The following is a 19,161-nucleotide window of genomic DNA, read 5'->3' as shown; positions in this document are numbered from 1 at the left end:
TTGATCATTTTTATTTTTTTTTTTCTTATTAGACTATCCACATAGATGATCTCAAAAATATTTATCACTAATGGCAATAATTTTTGTAAAACTTAATATTTTAGCTTTCTTTTTACTTTTATTTTCCCAAGCCGTGGGTAAATAATAAAAAAGGAAAACACGAATCTTTGAATTTCACTATAATTAAGTTTAGAAACCTCTTTTTTTTTTTTTTTTTTTCTTGAAATGATTGGTGGTACAGGCTGAATTTGGGTGGTTGACGTCTCTGCAGCAGTTGGTTTAGTTTCTTTTGTCCCTGCTTCGTTCACAAAGTGCACCGGTCAGCCAACGAAATAAAGAAAAGAAAAACATTGAAAATGTACTGATTATGTGGAAACTATATCTATTTGAATGGGTAAAAACTACAACCAAAATTCATATTAAAACAAAATATAATAGAAGAAACACTACGTGTATAGGAGATCTTCTTCAGGAGATCCATGGAGCTGCTAAACCCTACTTGATTCTTTTCTTTTAGATATTTTTCACCCTGTACATGTAGCACACTTAAACATTGGACACGCCCAAATCCCCCACCAAACAAACAAATTCTAAAAATTTTGAAAAAGAATAGAGATAGAGCAATCGCTCAGAAAATTAACAATGCAAATTAAAATTGGGGAAAAATAAACCCGAGGCTTTATAATTTCTTTTCACAGATTGAGCTATTTCAGTTTGTATAGAGGAATCTACAATCTAGTCTTTAGCCCTAGGCTGTTCCAGACAAGGCCCACATGTATACTGTAGACCAAAATGTGAGTGCTAGAGCTGCAACCAAATAGGTCCACAGAAAGAGAACCGAACACTCTTCTTGACCCACATCAAAAAGCTGAGTCATAGTACCTGCGTATACAGTACATTTATAAATTCAATAACAGTAAAAACTTTATTTTCTAAAACTTATTAACAACAAATACATAAATCATTAAGCTCAATCCAAAAGCATGAGAATGTTTTCTGCATGAAGTATAAGTTGCTAACCAATATTCATGGCAGGTGGAAGTGTAAACTGAATCATCAGAACAAAATGAAACAGAGGATCTGATGGAAGAAATCCAAGACTTCCAGCTCCTTTCACAATAAAGATGCCAATCACAGGAAGTAAAATGTATCGAACACAAATCACACCGATTATGGCAAGAGGTTTGATCTTTGATGTGCGCAAGCCTGTTCAGATTACCAAGAAAGTAGTATCAGATTTTATGTTCACTACAAAATGTTGTTGCCTTAAAATATGACCGAAAAGAGCTCCAATTTTTACCTTGGATGAGGTTGCCACCGAGTATAAGGGTGATACAAGGAATTGTTCCATCCCTATACACAACGTTTACAGTCAGTTGGACTCATAATATGTAGATATTAATGCAAAAGAAGCCAAGATAGAAAATGGATTTTTACAGTGAAAAAAAAAATAAATAAACAAAAAATAATAAAACATACCCCAATAATTGTATGGAGTCTTGGATAACCCTCAGTGGGGCACTTTCACCAATTATTAAATTTCTCAGCCAGGAAACTGCCCCAAAGATGAATCCGACAAACTGACCACCAAATACCAAATTAAGCAAACCATGTAAATTTTTGTATTCATGATCACTAGAACTATCTCAGCCAACAGCAGTTAAAAAAAAATTAAAAAAAAAAAAGCACTCACCGCACCCAGTGTTGGAGGTGCCAATAACTCTTCCAAAATTTGGTGAAGAAGCTCTGCCACTTTATGCAAGAATGATGCACTTTTTTTGTCCACTGTGCCATCTGATCCTTGGGCTACTACTATCTGAAATTGTCAGGTTTTCATGAACTTTTGTGTAATATGCAAGAAATAAAATTCTGATTTTCACATCCTCAAATACAAGCCATGATATTGAAAAAAAAGAGTACTTACATCTTGGCTTTCAGGGTCTTCTACAGACTTGGTTGACACAATTATATCAACATGCTCTTCATCTTCTCCTTTCAGGAGCTGAGTTTGGGCATCAGAATCTAAATCCTTGTTTGGTGCCTTTTCAACCTCCTCTGCTGTTTGAAGTGCCTTAAATTTCACGGATGAAGCCCGTATCAGCTGATAACTATAAGTCCAGATGAAGAAACCGCCAAGCTGCAAAACCAGAATAATTTTTGGTTAGAGATACGAAGAAAGGACAAGGATCAATGCAGCCTCCTCATTTTGTGAAAGTGTTAATGGAAAACAATGTTGGTTGCATTACCGCCATGGAAAAAGAGGCATAGGAGAGTCCAATAGAGCTACAGGTTTTATGATCACCGAATGGAGTTCCATCTTCCTCGCAGATTGAAGGGATAATTATGAGGACGAGGTTCCCCAAGTTTCCTATTTGACAAGCGCATTGAATTTATACATTTAGCATCGAAGTTGTCAAGTAAAATCTCGGAAAATGTCCAGAGACTTCACATATACATATAGCTAGATATACCTGATGAACATGTAGCAATGATCAAACCTTCCAGATGAGGCTTTGGTTTCAGTAGCTTGACAACTACCCATCCAAGAATCCCTCCAATTGCAAAAGTAAGTGCAATGTTCACGGGCATAAACCACCTTTAAGAAATGATCAAACAATTAGTGCCGTGAACACCACTCTGGATTTTCAATGACTTATTAAAATGCAACAAACAGTGTGTGTGTGTGTGTGTACGCCTGAAACTTGAACCCTCAAGTCAGTTCCAAGAGGACTCAAACAGTTGAGAGACTAAAAAAATGTCAGCTTTTTTGACTAAAAAATTATGGAAGTGCAGATTTCTCTCCCCCACTCTCTCTCTCTCTCCATCTATCTCTATATATATATATATATATATATTTTCAGAGGAAACTATATCCTAAGATCATCATATATAACAAATTTCAGTATGTTATATAATAGAAGCCGTAGAAAATGGAATGTAACAGAAGCATGTAAAACCGCTGATCCAGGAAAATGGCACATATGATTAAATGCATATAAAAATTTAACAAGTTGAGTCTTTCATTACGTGACAAATAACGACAGCGGTGGCATTGACGGTGGTGCTGAAAATCTAGCTTACCAAGAAATAACGTCCTCGAGTGTGACAGTCTTGGCCAGATTTGCAAACATGAGAGAAGGAGTGAAGATCACGAACACAATCTGCATTTCAGAAACAATTTAATAATTCTCACATAAATAAATCCAACCATTTCCAATAATACTACCGTAAACAGTAATATTACAAACCATGCTTCATTACTTGTCAAACTCAATCAGCACTAAATGTCTTCTCTTCCGAACAATTTTTTTCCACAAACTCAATGTAAATGAACATTCAATATGTCCATACCTTGTTCAACGATCTTCGAGCATCGGCAGGCAAAAGGTTGAAATACTCTGTAGCCATTAAAGCTCCCAGTCCACTGATAAGGAGAACTTGTATAATTGGCATAGATGCCACCTCAAAGAGTGTCAAGAAACCCATCTTTTATCTTCGGTTTCCAAACTTTGCAACGTATCAAAGTATATGTTTCCGGTTTACTTCCCTGGTAAAAAAAAAATTATTGAAAAAATTGTGGGGGTTGTATGAGAGAGCTCGCTAGCTAGCTAGCTAGCTAGCTTTGGTTGAACCTTTTGTATGGTACAAACTTGATTTTAATAGAAGAGAAGAAGAATCCTGCGAAACATCACCAGTGCAAAGAGAATCATAAAAAGACAAAGGTAGTCATAAAACATATTCAATGCAAAATAAAAATTGTTATAAAAGAGGCGGCTCTTTAGAAATCAGCCAAAATACAAAGTGACCATTTGATGACATTTACGTTTGCATAACTGAGGTAGGAAATAGCCATGAAGGTACTAAAATTGTCTATACTCATAAAGCGTTACCACTATACAAGCCCCCTATATTTTGTATCATATTAATCCCCTATATATCTTACTGTTAAGAACACCTCCAACAATTTCTCTTTGACGGGAAATTTACAATTTTTTGTTTTATATATAAATTTTTTTATTGCTTATATGAATCACCTATGTTCTGTACATTGAACCCACATGAAGAATGAAAATAATATATATATATAAAATGAAAAAACAGAGAGACCAAATCAAACTTGATCAGTAATGGGTTTAGGCTCATTTGTTATCATATTTTAAGTATTTTTCTGGGTCCATATTTGTATGACAAGGCTGGTCCACTAATGACAAGTTTCAATTGGTTTTTCATCTATTTGATCTTTCATTAATTAAGAAACAACAATTTAAAATTTTATTTTAGATCTAATAAATAATTATTATAAACAGACAAAAAAGCTCAATCCCACCAACTGGAAACTGCATAACATAATCAATTATAGATGCATGACGTGTTAAAACATCAGACTGCATAATTAAATATGAAAAGAAAGTTCAATGATGCTTACTTGTATATTAAAGAATTAAGGTTCGTAAAACTTGAATGACACTAAATCAGCATATTCCACGAAAGTTCGAACTGAAATAGTCCTCGCTGTAATAATTTTTTTATCAAGTAAAATAATAATAATAAATAAACTTAATACAGAAACCAAAGAATGACAGTTACTTTTAAAAGGAAGCCGAGTACATGACAAAAAAAAAAAAAAAATGGGATCCATTTAAGCTGCCAACCAGTAGAAGCACAGACAGGACGAGCATTAAGGCAGATTTGTCACTTCCGTTTCACTATTTCGTTTTTTTTTTTTTTTTTTTTTTTTTTTGGGGGGGGGACTATAGGGCACATGGAAAATTCAATTAACTTGGAAACATGGAAATAACGTGGATGGTCATAAAATTACATTTAATGGAAACAAAAATATATTTTTCTGACCTTTCTTTCCTTTTTTTTTTTTTTTTTTTTTTGGTACAGGTTTGAATTTCAAAACAAAGCTACATAGTAAAAAAAGAATGTATTGAGGACGGATATCCAGCACTAAAGCTAGTAAGAGCCTGCATAAAACATCCAAACCACACAACTCATCTTTAACTGTTTACTGGCCCCAACCTTTTTTATATACCAATTGTCAAAATAACAGTGGCCAAACACAGCTTTCATCATTAATATTTAGCATATAGTAGGTGGAACATATTTTTAGTTATTAATAGACTGCCATAAATGGGGGAAATGCTTTTGACCCAAAAAAAAAAAAAAAAAAAAAAAATTGGAGGAAATGCTTAACTGGTCCAGCTACTCTTTTTTCCCTTCGACATTTTTTTTTTTTAATTTTCAAAATACACTTAATTTTGATAATAAAAAAAGGTGGACAATTTTAATTTGGTTTGGTTCCCGACTGGAAAGGCATTAAGTTTGGCTGCAAACCAAACGTCTGCTTTTTGTCTCTTTCTAGTATTATTGTGTACATAGGATCTATTAGAAGTCACGAGAAAGAAAAAGACTGACTACAACTTTGCGAGAAAGAGCTGTAAGAAACGTGCATATATATATATATATATATATATATATATATATATATATATATATATATATATATATATATATATATATATATATATAGATTATATAAATCAGTATATAAGGAAAATAGGAATAAAACCAATATATATATATATATAGTTAATTCGGGAATATAAATAGTACACGGTTCGTAAGGGATGGAATTGGGATTGCTTTGAAACGTAAGCATTTTTTTCTTTTTCTTTTTCCCAACAAGTGGTAGAATATAAATAATTGCAAGTAAAAGAAACGTCTTAATTAAGAAAAAGCCAAATTCTAAAATTACTTTTTTGGTTTGTGTGGTTCAGAAACAGATAAGCATAAATACCAAGTTGAGTTTTCTAAGATATTTAATATTATTATTTGCCAGAGTAAAACCGCCGTAAAGAATGTTTCTCAATCTCTATTTTCACGGGCTAACTAATGATTGACGAAGAAATATTTAAAGCAAAATAAAAAAAAGAAAAAGAAAAAGTAAAACTAAATTTGATAACTTTTGTGATAAGTATTAGTAAATATATATTTACTATTTACTATATATATATTCGCTTCACCAACAAAGAAGAAAATTTACTATATATTTATATATATACACACATAAACGTCGTCGATCCTGGTTCGATCGAAACTGGAAAACATATATTATATGCATTGAAAAGTGTTGGTGATTCGTTAAAAGGAAAGGAAAGCAAATTTTACAAAGAGCTGGAGATGGGAGCTCAATGAACCAGAAAATTAAGCCCAAAAAAAAAAAAAAAAAAAAAAGGAATAATAATGCAAAGAAAAAAAATATTAGATAATGATTATGTGGTATTGAGAGGGAATTGAAGAAAACCTGGAAGAAAGACAGGGTTGAGAAAGCAGAGAAGCTGAAATCATGAATGGCAATGACGAAGTGGAAGAGAGATGGAGATGGAACGGAGGCTCAAAGGGAACGACGGAGGAGAAGAAGCCATAAAAATTGCCTGCCGCTCACAAAGAAAAAGATGCGTAAATAATTATTGTAGTGGCCTTTTTTTTTTTTTTTTCTGATTTTAAGGCGGTGTCTGCCTAAATATATATAGGGAGAGAGTGGGGGATTGCAATTGGCTTTGGCTTACTTCTAATTATTTGTGTTATGTGCTACTTGGCGGCTGGATCTTTATTACCTTAATTCCCTCCGTGTCTCATCCTTTTTAGATAATCATGTTTTATTTACTTCTAATCCGGACAAAAGCAATTAATTTTAATTTTTTACATTATTATTTGACATTTTAATTTCAACAACTACAACAACCAGAAAAAAACAAAAAAAAAAAAAAAAATGGTGAGTAACTACAAATTATCGCACATCGTCATCGACAAGCCCATTCATTGCCTCTTACTTTGACCAAAATAACCCCACTTTTTTCTCTTTTTTTTCGTTTTTTCCTCATGGTTAAATTATGTAATGTAAAATGTTTTTTTTTTTTATTAAGGTTGTCAAAGTAATTAAATAATAAAGGAAGAATACAAGTGAAATGTGCCACCCATATTGGACCAGCTCATAAACTAGCTTCTGCTTGATTAGTACATCAAAAAGATACAGCGGACTGTTAATGACATTGATATGGATTCCATTCAAATGTTTGCTTTTATTAATCTCAATCTCCAACAAAAAAAAAAAAAAAAAGTTTGCTTTGATTTAAAGAATTAAGATGCATTTTAATTTTACTCCAGTAATTATACTTAATGGTGGTTTATTTTTATTATTATTATTTTATTATTTTTTTTTGGGGGGGGGTAGGTTTGAGCAAATTTAAGACTCAATCGGGGCACATACAAATATATTCATATATGTATGCTAATTAATTCACGAAGAGGAGTCCCGTTGGCCATCACTGAAAAAAGTGAAACATGGGATGTGGGATCGATGGGTAGCATCATGATTAATATGGTATATCCGTCTCTTATATATTCACCGCCAATGTTGGTGCCTGTCTGTTGTAAATTGTAATTAGTAGCTTCTTGCTCAAGAGTGGCAACGACAATTCGTATCAATACAGGTTTAAAATTTTAGAATAGTGGTTTAGTATATTGCCGTTTGGTTTTTGTTTTTTCTACTAAATTATGCACCAAAAAAATGTTAAATTCTCGTCATTTTGATTTGCGACAAACGTTACAGTGATGAAGCCCAATACTTTTCAAAGCAAATGGTCTTAATTTGCAAGCTGAGGTCCAAAGTATGTATATATAATTATCTTCCAATATATAATGAAAAACGTGGTTTTATAATTAAAAACATGGTGATATAGAAAATATTAAAGGTTGTTAGATATACTGTATCCCTTTAGAATTTAGTTTCATCATAAGTAATTGAGAGATGGTTATGGAAGAACAATTTGGTACGTACATTAAGTGTGTTTTTCCTCTTCCTTGTGTAATTAAGTTAGTAAGTGTTTAATTATCACTTCCGATTAGACTGGAAATCCAGAAAGCTAGAGGGGATATTAATTTGAAGGAGAGATGTCTTAGAGAATAGAGGGGTATTTCCAAAAACAAAAATCAATGAATTAATTTTAGAGAAACTTTCATTCACCTTCTTCATGATTGATAAAATATTATTCACCTCCTTTAGATTTTTCTAATTCATCACTAACCCCGAAGTGTTAATATCTATTAATGAGTTTCATATTTTAATTAATTTAAATTACAAAAAAAAAATTCTATTTTACCCTCATGTGGATTAAATTTAATATTAATTTAATATTTTATCCTTTTGCCCTTTGTTTTTTTTCTGACCTACGTGTGTTATGATATATATATATATATATATATATTGTGTTATGATATATATATATTACCTTACATAAAAGGTTACGATTCTACCAATTTTGAAAGTTTTAATATTCATTGTTATAAAATCAGAAGCCCCAAATAAAGAATTTCTTCAATAAAGAATTTTTACCGAGTACTAATTTGAAACCCAAGATAAATCTCCCGGGAGCCCCAAATATATTAAAAATCAAAAAGCATAAAAAGAGAAACCAAAAGTAAACAAACTTGGAATTTTCATTGATCAATTATTTATTTTATTTTTCTTTTTAATATTTAAAAAGTTATTGTCAAATACACTGGTAAGAGAGCAAAACTTTCATAATAAACTAAATTAAGCCACTATTACCAAAAAACATTTAGGCGACTCCATCTTAAGTTCACCCTTTACAATTTGTTTTCTTTTATATCAAATATAAATAAAATTGCCCCTTTATCCATTAAATAAAACGAAAATAAATAACTGTTAGAGTGGTAATCGGTAAACGATGAATTTGAAACCTCAAAGAATTGAATGAGATTTTAGCAAACTAAATAGGGTCAATGATTTATCTTTCCCTTAATTTTTTATTAGTAACAAAGTTCAACCACTATTACTTGAATGGGGTCCACGTATATTTGATGGAAGCTCTGCAAGTGTATGACATGGTGCATGATTGGATGGAGAAGACAACTTTATTCCGACTAGACAGGCGGTATCTGCAATTCAACTTTGTGACAATAAATCTGATAAATGCATTCCGCACATGCTCTACGTCCTTATTTTAAAGGGACCCGGTCTAGCTATTACTTATAAAATTTGGCCACAAATATGAAAATAATAAAGAGAGGACAAAACTTTCACCAAAATAAAGAGAGGACAAACCTCTCACGCCATCAAATAATGCAAATCAATAACAGTTTCTTAAACCTTGGTACGGAGGGATTCATCAACGTCGGCGTTTGAATTCTCTTCTAACTACTGGAATAGTTAAATTATACCATGAGGTAAAATTAAAATCGGTGAATATGGATTGTTATATAGTATAAAACTGATATTATTTAAATTTAAATAATATAAATATATAGTTAATTTTAAAATTATTATCCAATAATAGTGTATAGAATGCTATTTATAGATATTAATTAAATATATATTTTATTAATTTTTTTAAAAAATTAATTTTTAATAAAAATTTTACTTTTAAAAAATTTTTATCCTCCAAAACTAGAAGGTCGCCTTCATAGTATATTTTTTTTTCCTTATTATTTCAATTTGATAGCTTATATAGACAAATTCATTAGATAAATTTTTTTTAATAGGGGTCTATTTTTTTTATGTGACCAACAAAATCTAATAATAAACAGAATTATTAAAAATATTTTAAAAGCATCTCCAATAATAAATATGGATTATTATTTATGTGACATATAAATTGATATTTTCTAATTACATATGTTTAATTAAATTTTTCTTTTCTGAATATTTGACCTTTTAACGAAAAAATTTCTTTCAAGAAAACTTTACAATGTCTGATACACCCTTTAGAAGTTGAGACTCATTTAGATAATGTTTATTTTTTCTTATTATATCACCTTTATAGGATATTTAAACATATCTATTGAAGAGTTTTTTTTTTTTTTTTTTAAATAACTGTCTATTTTTCTGATATAGCCAAAAAAAAAATTATAGTAACAAACAGGGCAACATCTCCAATAGTGTATATGGATTGTTGCTTATGTAGCATAGAAATTCATATTGACTAAGTTTATGTGGCATCTATGTACAATTAATCTTAAAATTATTTTTTAATAGTAGTATGTATAAAAACTATTTATGATTATTGATTAATTAAATATTTTATTAATTTATTTATTTTTTTGGAAATAATTGACTTTTTAAGGAAATTTTGTTTATTAAAAAATTTTTGAATGTCTAATAGACCCTCTAAAAATAGATAATCATTTTAACATTGTCTATTTTTTGAATATCTATTAATTTTTTTTTAATAATTATTTATTTTTATAACATGCTACAAAAAGTAAATAACAATAGATATCACCATTAAAAATGCTCTAATTTTGGGCCGAAAATTAATTTCCGCAGAGTTGTCCTTCTGTATATATGTATACGAAGACATACTAAGATTGGTTTGGAGTGTAAGTGTGGCCTCAGATTTGAAGTGGGATAAGATTTATTGGCTTCAGACCCGACAATGGTAGTTAATGGAATCAATTACTAGGAAGACCCCTCATCTTGGACAGCCAGATAAGATCTCCTTTTTCTTAGATCTTTATTTGCTAGTTTTAATTGGATTATCTCTTTGAATTATAGGAAGTCTAATAGAGTGGCAGATCTGCTAGCTAAAAAAGCTCTTCATGATAATCTGTTTTTTGACATTGGTTGTAATGTTTCTTCCTTCCGGGTGAGATTTTGGATATCCAGGCATCTGATATGCTTGGATGCGGTGTTTCTTTGTAATTCCTCCGTTCTGGAGGCTTTTTGTGCTCTTTTGCAATGAATTTCAGTATTTACCCAAAAAAAAAAAAAAAAGTGAGTGTGTTTGATTGTCTTCCACCATTATTGCATGTGCTCCATATTTGACCTATGTGATATATAAATTTGATTTAATTATTATCACCCAACAAAATCATATCACTTGAAAAAAAAAAAAAAAAAAAACCAAGATCATATCGCTTTAAATTTCAATATATAATTTACTTGAAGCAAAATTTTATATTTCATTTCATATAAATCTGCCCCTACTGTAATTATATTTTTTTCGTAATTTAGTTTTTAATACTGTAATGTACATGAGAGAAATTTTTCTTTTTTTTTTTCCCCCTCCTTTAATAGTGTAATGTCTAACATACCCGTGTCCATCGATTATTGTGCCACACAAATTCTGTAGAAGTTTTGGCCTGGCTGGACATTAAGAGAGAGATTTCAACAATCTTGAGAAGCAGGCCAAAAGGATTCGAGAATCTCCAGATCAGGAAATCAAGAAAGAATCTGTCGAAATTATACGGACATATGAATGTATAATATTTGAACACCGTCACTGTACCACCAATCACTCTTAATTCAATTTATTTTTAGTATTTTTATCTTTTAATATATGTATATATATATATATAAGAATTACATTGATGTGGTGAGCTTATTATTTAGAATTAATTACATGCTAGTTCTTTGTATTTTATACACAGTATTTTTTAATTTAAAATATTTCATAAGCATCGAATTTTCAATTTCTAATTTGTTATATAATAGTTTTAATTTCCAAATTGATTTCTAAAATGCATACTCGATACATTGATTAATAAAAAAATTAACTAATTTTTTAAAAATTTACACTTTATACTAGTTAATTTAAAATTCAATTTGGAATGATAGCACTTTGAAGAAAATAAATCTCTCATATGCATTAAAATTTGTGTAATCCATTCTGTTGGTTTTTTATATTATTCGTTCCATTCCAACTGGTTAAACTACATTTTTTTTTTCCTTTTTTTGATAGAACTGGTTGAAAGTTCTTGAATGCATATATAATAATGTGGACATGTTACTTGATTACATGTTATTTTCATTCAAAATTAAGTCTAAGCAGAGACCTTCAAACAAAAAAAATGAAAAAATAACCTTAATAAATGTGGCAACTCAAAAGCAGCTAAAACAGTGTCTACCAGTTTACTTACTTTTTTTTTTTTTTTTTTTTTAATGTACAGCGTGATATGTAGGGGAAAAAAATGTAAGTTTATATAGATATTTTTATAACAAATATCTTAAAGATTTCAACGAAAAATAGCATTTAATTAATTAATATGGATTAATTCAATATATATAGCAATCCTCGAAAGATAAAAACCTTGTGCGTCTCAAAAGAGGAGGTTGCGTGCCTCTCTTTTGCGGGGAAACGACAAAAACAAAGCTCAATTTTTTTGATAATAAAAAACAAAGTTCCATTATTATTAATACCATTGGAAACATTCATAAATAAATGAGAAGGATGGAATTGGCATCTTTATTACTTTTTGGGTAGAAAATGTGGGGCTTAGAATCATTAATAGAAACGACACAAGGAGTCTAAGGGAGCCTATAATGGACTCCAATTATGGGACTAAGGAAATTTTTAGATAGTTTGTAAAATAAATTATTTGTTAAAAAAAATTCATTAAGAGAGATTACAAGCACATGATATTTTTAATAATTATTATTAAAGGATTTATTTTTATATTTTAAAATAAAAATAATAAAATATAATATAATAATTAAAATTTATTATATAAATAAGTGATTATTATTATTGATGATAAATAGTAAAATTCAATATAATTGACATCTCTTTTGACATTTTCTACATAATAAAATATAAAAAGACAATCATATCAAAAAAAATAAATTAAAGACCATAAATATTACCATGATATTAATGGCAAATTCCACAAAACATTTCTTACCTTTAGACCCTTTTTTGCACTTGGAAAGCTAATTTTAATTAAACGAAAAAAATGTTATATATGGTAAAATGCTTATATAGATTTTGAATACATTATAACATCTCTAGTAAAATGTTAAATTGTAAAAATAAACATTGCAATTAAGTAATATGATGACGTTTTAAAGAAATTATCATTTGATATTAATGTGTATAATATATATCAAAATAATGTTGTCTAGGCATTTCAAAATCAACGTCAAATTTTTTTTTTTTTAGGAACTCTTTTAAGCATTTAAAATTTATTAAAAAAGTAATTTTTAAAAAATAAAAAAATAATTATTTTAATAAAATTAATAAAATATTTAATGATTAATAATAATAAACAATTTCAATGTTGATAGTACATAAGGGCAATCCACCATTAAAGATGCTAACTGTCAATCAAGTCAGAGTTCTAGATCTACCAATACCTTGTTTGTGCTCTTATAAATCACCAACTGTTTTGTTTCCTTTAATTTGGGACTCCATGTAAAAAGAAGCCGCAGTGCGAAAATTCTGAATATTTATGCTTTTTAAGAGTTTGTCCGTTTCCTTCAAGTTGATTCACCACTCGGTGCTTTGGTATTAAGTATTCACAAATTCATCATGAAGTGAATGGAATCTTTTCTTTTTCATTGGTTACCCACGCATTATTGAACGCGGTTAAGGAGACAAAGTGATGCAAACACCAAGAAAGAAAATTTTGGGGTGACCTACAAGACGTCCTCGTTAATTTATTTTTTAATTTTTTGAAGAAAATGTCCAAAGTGAAGGGCAAGCCGCCATTGCGTTTTTCTCTCTTTCATAATTATTATGTTTTAATTATGAAAAGCAAAATAAATAGTATACAGAAACACATTTAAGAAGAATATCTCATACACAATTTTTTTTTTTTCCCATTTTCATAATTGTAATGTTTAAAATTTGAAAAGCATAATAAATAGTATACAAAAACACGTTTTTTTTGGGGTGAATTATACAAAAACACGTTTAATAAGAAGAAAATCTCATTTACAATCTTTTCGAGTCAAATACTCAACTCGAATTATATCAGAAAGATGCAGATACATTCACGTATCCGTCAGCAAGAAAATCAAAATACTAATGATAATTAATAATATCATTTGGTTTTTAAATACAAATTATATTAGGATATGGATAAACATATTTATGGGTACCAATTGAATGACGTGCTTTGAATTTTTCTTGCATCAAATATTGCTTTCTTTCTACTCTGTTTCTAAATAAATATAAATATATATATATATATATGTATTAAACGTGCTCTCAAATTAATATTAATAGTGGCTGCTGTTTATTTTCATATATTAATTTTGTTATAATTATCTGGATTTTCCTTTGTTTGTGCATATGTCATGCCTTGCGTATATGAAATTCGTATGTGTAATCTGTGTCAAAATCGAACTTGTCTCCGCAGCATTCAGTGTATACACTATATATAATATAGTTAATCATTTCAAATTTTGTCGTATAAAAATTGATACAGGTTTTCCAACTTGGTGTTCCTATTTGCATGGAAGAACAATCAAAATTCAATCCGTAATCATTAAACAAGACTAGCATCCCTCCACGAATATTACCAACCAATAGCTTATGCTTATCTCTGCTTTCTTTCTCCGTAACTTTTGCAAACCAACCCCAAAATTAATCTCAACAAAAACACTACCGACGTACAATTTTTCTGTCCCCACACATAATTATTAAATTATTATTCAACATTATTCCCTTTTTCTTATATTAAAATATCAAATTTCTAGCTCCATTTTACAGTTTTTTGGCGTCCTTTTATGAAATAATATGTATATATATATATACATATAAAAGTGAATAAATTCTAGATTTTTCTTTTTCCCCTTTATAGTTGATTCAGATAAGAGTCTTTTGACTTTTGGTGCCTCCACTCCATCACCCCAATTGCCCATGCCATGGTCACCGAAAAAGCAGTTTTTGCTTCCGTCATTGTCCCTAGTCCTGAGTCCTGACGATTCCTTTTGAAACCTGCAAGTGCAAGCTCTCGGTTAATTAATATCTTACTTTAATTCGGATAACGCACGGCAGTTTGGAGCGATTGGCACAGGTAAAATGCTATGATCATCACGATTGGCTTCCAATTGCACTACATAAAAAAGCAATGTTAACCCAGTCAATGCTGCTTAGCATATCTAATCATATATTGATCTTTAAATAATATTCGTTTCTTTCTTAACATTATTATTGTAATTTGAAATATGTTAATATATACAGAAAAAGTGATAAGTTAAGGGAAAGAAATTCTATAATTAAGGAGCTTATTTTATTACATGTAAAACTAACATTTTTTTTGTTATATAGAAGCTTCAATTTCGTTTGGATTCGCTGCAGCTCCATTTGGGTCATGATCTGCACGCAACTGAGCTGAAACCTCATCTATGGCAGAATTTAGCTGTTCAATCTTGTCGTTCAGTATTTTCCGTGATTTCTGAAATTCATCGAATCAAATATTGACAAATAATCAAAGAGTACTCAGCCAACATAGCATGAAAAATGAAAATATTAGTAACAAAAGAATAAAAACAAATACAACAAAACAACAACCCACATTTCTGTGCTACACATGCAAGCCAAACCCATCTCTTGGAGGTTGAGGCAGCACTGTCCCAAACTAAATACACCCAAACCTTTGCCTCTCTCCAATAAAGAAGGTTTGGGCTACAGGGTTTTATGGGCTTTTCAAGTTATTTCTTCATCTCTTTTTTTTGCTTCCAAGTTATTTCTGCCTCTTCATTCATCATAAAAGTCTCCATTCTATTTCATCAAATTATTACTATTATTATTATTATTTTTTTAAAATCTCCACTCTATATATTTAAAAACTGCTTGATCTCTTTCTGTGTCTCGTACTCATTCATATCAACTGCAAATGCAAGAGCAAATTCTCACCTGGAGAGCTTTCTCTTCATCATATATAAATTTCGGCAGCCTCCTCATCAAACCTTTCCTATCAGTCCCATCTAAAGCCTTGGAAATCTGAAATATTAAACCAATGTTTTATCAAAAATATAATTTGCTATCAGAAAATATAATATTGACCCTTTTTCTTACTTGCACAATACTTCCATGCAGCGGCTTCACTTAACCAGACACCTAAAAAACTTGATTGCCTAGTCTAAGGTAAAACGCCAAAGAACTTTAACTCTTTAAAGGATCAGACTGCAGAGACAAGCTAAAGCCAAGGCAAGTTGATGAATAAATATACAACAATGCGTTAAGAGAGAAACAGAGACACTGAGATTCTAAGAACAAGTGGGGCAGATAATTTATCTCATGCAGCAAGAGCAGAAATGAATTGAAGAATGTCAAAGTGAGGATATGAGAATATTCTAGGTCATTGAACTCACAGGATAACCAAAACATAAAACAGACCCAATTCAACAGATTATGGATATAACTTTAACAGATACATTAAGTTAGCAAGGTGAGCACTCCAAACATACCTGAGGTGCAAATAGACAGCCTAATGTTCCTACGACCATTCCTCCTAATATGAATCCACCGACAAAAATACTTGCGTTACTTAGTTTTCCATCATCACCGCTGAATAATTGAAAAGGCATAAGTGAATGTAGTTGGATGTTACATGAGAAAACAAGCAACAGGTAAGAATCGGACACTCAAATAACAGAAACAACAGTAAATGGTTATGAACAAACTATAAAAAAGAGTTGAACTACATGATATGCCAGAATATACATACCCGGCTCGGACTATAAGGGGTGTTTTATATGCAGTAAGCTTTGCTTCACCCTGCAACGTGGAACCTAATTTACTGGGGTTTATGCTGAAAGGACAACAAAACTCCACAGGCTTCGAAGAGGAACCTGGCATTAAATTGTTTGCAACATTTGAATGTGAAATAGATAAACATTATTCTGAGAATAAAAGTTTTTTTAATATTGAAATTTACCCAGCATAGAGTATAAGTAGTAAAAAGCAATATATGTATAGGCAAATCAAGATGGGACCAGAATAAAATTGATTACCTAGTATCATGACAGAAGAATTCAAGGCAACCCAGAAACATAGGGAATTTATATGAAGGGAAAAACAAATAGCAATAATTAATAAATTAAACAAAATAAATAAATACATAAATAAAAATTGGTTTTTAAGGAGGAAAATGTAAATATGGTTCCATATGCAGTTGAAAATCGGAAACAGCTAGTCATAAAAACTATGTGATAATTAGACAATGGATGGCACTAATTTGGCATCAAATCTTGGGGGAAACAGTTACAAAAGACTTTGCTTTCATTACACATTCTCCAAATCACCATATAAAATGATCACCTAATAAGTTTTTGCAGATTAATGTTTTCCTTTTCTATCAGATTTCACATCTCAAACCGCAAGCAAAATGGACAATCACAAGCAAAATTAAGTATATATATATATATACCCATTAATTCAGATATTTTTTGTTTTCTAGGATAGAAGGAAAGATTAACTCGGAAAATACTGGATTAAATCGAACTGGAAAAGTAGAAAATAAAAAAGCCACAAGGATGATTACCGAATAACAAATGGGTTCCAGAATTCTTAACTGAAACCGAACAACTGGGAACCACACTCATCTTTCTACGATTTTCAGCTTCAGCAACCCACTCTACACTTAAACAGTCACAGTCACCAACTTTGCTCTTCAATTATTATCTCCAACTGCGCTTCACAGATTCACAAGTAATTTCTTTTTTTGGGATAATTATTCACAAGTAGTTGCACGTATTTTAGTTTATTTATTTATTTATTTTTTAAGGAAGTGGAAAATTTTGCCAACAATTTTCACTTCCATTTGTTGGGCTGAGGCTAGAAAGTTCTGCTTGGGCCAGGTGGGTGGCAATCGTTAGCCCATATAGCTTAGTCAGCAGGCCTAGTGTTAGAGGACAATACATTTTTTTTTTTTTTTCTTTCCAATTTTGTTTTTCTTTGTTTTGTTCGTTCTCCTTTGTGTGTTTGTAGTATTAACCATCCCGTAATATTCCAATATAGTTTTATGGGCATTTGGCGCTTATTTATTGTATTATTTCTCTCACATTTAATTTAATCTGTTTCAAAAAACTTATTCCCCGAACCCACTTTTCTTTCTATATCATAAAACACATATTAAAATCATATAAAATATTTTCTTCTTTCAAATCATACAGTTTGTTTGGGACAATTTCTTATTACATCATGGAAAATGTGACATTTCCACACAAAAATCATTTGACGTAGAATTTCGTGCTGAATGGTTCTAAAATCCGATAATTAATTTTTTTTCCTTCTCTGGGTTAATGAGTTATGTGATTCCAAATTTGTTCTGGTTGTGGAAAGGGTCGTCAGTTCGGCCCATATAACAAGTTAGTTTTTTTCCTACTCTTTTTGATCTATGTTGGTCTTCTTTTTATTTTTTTATTATTACTTTCTTTTTTTTGGGTACAAATGCTGGTCTCTTAATTTTATTTTTCATGGTAATATGGTCTAATAGAATTCATTGTCTTATGACACAGTCATTCTATTTATTTTTCATATGTACCTTTGTCAACATGTTTATTGGTCAATCCAATACATTTTGTCTTTAATTAATTTTCAAAATGTTCACATCATAAAATATAAAATATAATAAATAAAGTAATTTCTTACATTAATTTTTTAAATAGTTATTAGACAGTAATTAGATAAACGAAGGAGAAGAAAATTGCATAATTAGTTAATTACAAAATTTTCAAACATTAACACATAAAAAAACAAAAAGATGACAACAAACAACCCAAAAAAAAAATCTTACACAAACATTAATTGAATAAAGTGTTATTTTAATCAAAATTAAGAGTTAACATGAAATGAAGAATACAAAATGAATAAATACAGTAATATTTGTTCCCAATTTGAATGTATAAGTTAAGTTGAGTCCATCATAAACTCGTGTCATGTTTAGTCACATCTTTACTTTTAAATTTTAACGCGTTGTACCTCTATTGCTTTTGCTACGGTCGTTTTTACATCTCTGAATGAAATCAGACAAAGGGAAGCTACCTACCAAGGGTTTGTCCAATAAATAGTCATCCTTTTCCCCACTAATTAATTACAAATAAATAAAGGAGTTTGGTCCACATGTTATAAAATGTCAGAGAGCGTTTGACCCGCTCTTTTAAATCATTAAGTGTAAAACTTTTAAGCAAGTAGAAACAAATAAATATTGAGAGTGCAGTAGAATTATGAGTATTTTTTAATTATATGAAACAACTCTATTAGGAATATGAAAAGAAGCAACTTGGAAGGGGGAGAGAAAATTGGTTGGATTTAGTTGTTTAAAGTTGAATGACCCACACGTTTATGAAACGTGAGACTTTGTAAGTCAAGTCGGTCCCAAGTCCAAACCCAACAACCTTCGCAC

At 30.3% G+C, this 19,161-nt stretch overlaps 2 protein-coding genes across 7 annotated transcripts; both read right to left on the bottom strand.

The window, feature by feature from the left end:
* Nucleotides 1-365: 365 nt before the first annotated feature.
* Nucleotides 366-6,521, bottom strand: LOC107424331 (protein PIN-LIKES 7). 4 transcript variants are annotated; one of them, XM_025076826.3, is made up of 12 exons: nt 6,311-6,521; nt 4,427-4,512; nt 3,352-3,678; nt 3,082-3,161; nt 2,472-2,596; nt 2,247-2,368; nt 1,925-2,137; nt 1,694-1,816; nt 1,480-1,580; nt 1,301-1,353; nt 1,021-1,206; nt 366-882 (listed from the first exon to the last, which is right to left on the bottom strand). In XM_025076826.3, the coding sequence occupies exons 3-12, from the start codon at nt 3,484-3,486 to the stop codon at nt 749-751; spliced, it is 1,272 nt and encodes a 423-aa protein (XP_024932594.1). In that variant the 5' UTR covers nt 3,487-3,678; nt 4,427-4,512; nt 6,311-6,521; the 3' UTR covers nt 366-748. The 4 variants fall into 4 exon arrangements, with proteins under 4 accessions (XP_024932594.1, XP_024932597.1, XP_024932596.1 ...); XM_025076829.3 differs by having other exon boundaries at nt 3,352-3,547; XM_025076828.3 differs by lacking the exon at nt 4,427-4,512.
* A 7,925-nt stretch (nt 6,522-14,446) lies between these two features.
* LOC107424318 (uncharacterized) lies at nt 14,447-17,500 on the bottom strand. Of its 3 annotated transcripts, XR_007242364.2 has the most exons (7): nt 17,299-17,500; nt 16,483-16,606; nt 16,223-16,322; nt 15,669-15,755; nt 15,063-15,207; nt 14,825-14,865; nt 14,447-14,747 (listed from the first exon to the last, which is right to left on the bottom strand). XR_007242364.2 is itself a non-coding variant. In XM_016034085.4 (6 exons), exons 1-5 carry the CDS (start codon nt 17,357-17,359, stop codon nt 15,073-15,075), a joined length of 507 nt encoding a protein of 168 aa, XP_015889571.3. In that variant the 5' UTR covers nt 17,360-17,500; the 3' UTR covers nt 14,447-14,865; nt 15,063-15,072. The 3 variants fall into 3 exon arrangements, 2 of the variants coding, with proteins under 2 accessions (XP_015889571.3, XP_015889570.3); XM_016034085.4 differs by having other exon boundaries at nt 14,447-14,865; XM_016034084.4 differs by lacking the exon at nt 14,825-14,865 and having other exon boundaries at nt 17,299-17,499.
* Nucleotides 17,501-19,161: the final 1,661 nt, after the last annotated feature.

This window comes from Ziziphus jujuba, chromosome 7 (genome assembly GCF_031755915.1).
Source record: "Ziziphus jujuba cultivar Dongzao chromosome 7, ASM3175591v1".
Classification (NCBI taxonomy): Eukaryota; Viridiplantae; Streptophyta; class Magnoliopsida; order Rosales; family Rhamnaceae; genus Ziziphus; species Ziziphus jujuba.
The sequence above is the reverse complement of the archived record's forward strand: the minus strand, read 5'-3'. Positions and strand labels throughout refer to the sequence as shown.